Genomic DNA, 1,807 nt, shown 5'->3' with positions numbered 1-1,807 from the left:
TTTGGAGAAATGGAGTCTCCCTATGTTGCCTAGGCTGCTCTTGAACTCCTGGCCTCAAGCAAGCTTCCTGCTTCAGTTTCTCAAAGTGTTGGGACTACAGGTGTAAGCTACCACACCTGACCTCACCTCTCATTTTCAAGTGAGATATCTGAAAACCAGAGAGATCAACTCACTAAAGTCACTCCCAGAGCTAGGGGTAAACAGGAACTAGGATTAGCATCCCCCAACTCAGCATACTGGGAATAGTCACACAGTGAAAGCCAAGCAAAGTGGGGGCAGGTGGCAGGGGAGGGCGGATGCTGGCCCTGCGTCAGTCCTGTGGGTGTGTCCTGACTTACGTCTAAACCAGGGTCTGTCACTCTGTAAGATGGGAAAGGGCTGCTTCCCACTAGGAAGAAATGAGGACAGGGAAGCAAATGCACCTTAAAAATGTACTTAGAACACTGCATCCCCTCTACCTCCCTCAGCCCTTCGTGGAACTTGCCCCTCGGGGCAGACCTGAGGGCGGGGCTCCGATCAGGGAGCTACTCACACAGCGGACGTTTCCTGTGAAGTTCAGGATGAGCTGCTTCTCATTCGGTGTTTCAGGAGCCTCACACTTTATCTGGAAGAAGCCACTGAGATTAAGGTTTGGGCCAAAAGTCAGGGAATCCTTGACTCTTCCCTCCCACTAAGGCGTAACCCAGATAGGAAGGAGTTCATGGCAAGCTGGGGGCATGGCTGGAACCATTCCAGAGCCAAGTGTGTCCTGGCTGCATGGCCTAAGGGCAGCCTAAGCCAGGACCAGGCCAACCAGGGAGAGGGGGGAGGAAATGGGTAAATGCTGCTCACAGCCCCGCTGGAGGAAAGAAAAGACTTGTCTTAAACCCCCTCCTCCGAGTCTGTGCTCTCCTACCTGCCCCACTCCTGCTGGAGTTACCCAGTTATTCCCATGAGCCGAGGTGAGAGAAGGTGTTTTGGGGACTTGGTGGGTAGTTGACCCTGCTGTGGGGTTGGAGCTTGTGGTCTCTGGGAGGGGAGACGTTCTCGATGCCATCGCCGGGCTCGTGGGCTGCACTGTCCCCTGGGAGAGGGGGGCCGTAGAGTTGGCTGGCATCTGGCTGGAGGTCTGTTGAGTTCTTTGCGAGGGAACTGATGACACTGTCATTGGGAAATGATGATAATGAGAGAAGATGAGCGCAGCCCTGCGAGAAGAGGACTTGCTCTAATAGTTTTCTCAGGTTCTTTGGTCTCACCTCCCAGAGATGGGAGACGTGAACTCCTATGACACTTTACAGGATGGGTCAGACTGGACAAGCCAGTGGAATTACCCGGCAAAGGAAGCCACTGCAGCCGCAGCAAACGTTCACTGAGCATTTACTTTGTGCAAGGGACTAAGTGCTTCAAAGGTACTTTCCTCCTAATTCCTCACAACAACCCTCTGGCGAAAGAACTGTCCTCATCCCCATTTCATAAACAAGGAAGCTGGGGCTCCGAGGAGCTCAGTGATTTGCCCAAGTTCCCATGCCAACAAGCGGTAGGGCAGGGATTTGAATCCTGGATTATCCCAGCGGGAGCCCGCACTCCTCCTGTGTGGCACCCTCCTGCAAAGGGGCGGTCTGCTGACCAGTCTGCAGCAACGTCACCAGGAGCACTCAGAAATTCTGGGTCCACACATCTGAGATGGACCATGACCCCTGAGATGGGTCATGATCCTAAAGCTCATGATCCATAGGCAGATTTTGAAATTGATTTACTAGGTTAAGACCAGCTCTTTTGTTTTTGTTTTGTTTATTTTAATTTTTTTTTTTTTTTTTTTTTTTTTTTT

General features: G+C 51.9%; 1 protein-coding gene across 1 annotated transcript in view; it reads right to left on the bottom strand.

Moving 5' to 3' along the window:
- Positions 1 to 1,807, bottom strand: part of PODXL (podocalyxin like) — an 8,907-nt gene that overhangs the window by 5,183 nt on the left and 1,917 nt on the right. Inside the window, exons 2-3 of the mRNA XM_037739982.1 lie at positions 896 to 1,140; positions 533 to 604 (exon numbers count right to left, since the gene is read on the bottom strand). Of these exons, the coding sequence (XP_037595910.1) occupies positions 533 to 604; positions 896 to 1,140 (317 nt within the window). The remainder of the gene's footprint in view (positions 1 to 532; positions 605 to 895; positions 1,141 to 1,807) is intronic.

The sequence above is a fragment of the Cebus imitator genome, unplaced genomic scaffold, assembly GCF_001604975.1.
Source record: "Cebus imitator isolate Cc_AM_T3 unplaced genomic scaffold, Cebus_imitator-1.0 Scaffold77, whole genome shotgun sequence".
Classification (NCBI taxonomy): Eukaryota; Metazoa; Chordata; class Mammalia; order Primates; family Cebidae; genus Cebus; species Cebus imitator.
The sequence above is the reverse complement of the archived record's forward strand: the minus strand, read 5'-3'. Positions and strand labels throughout refer to the sequence as shown.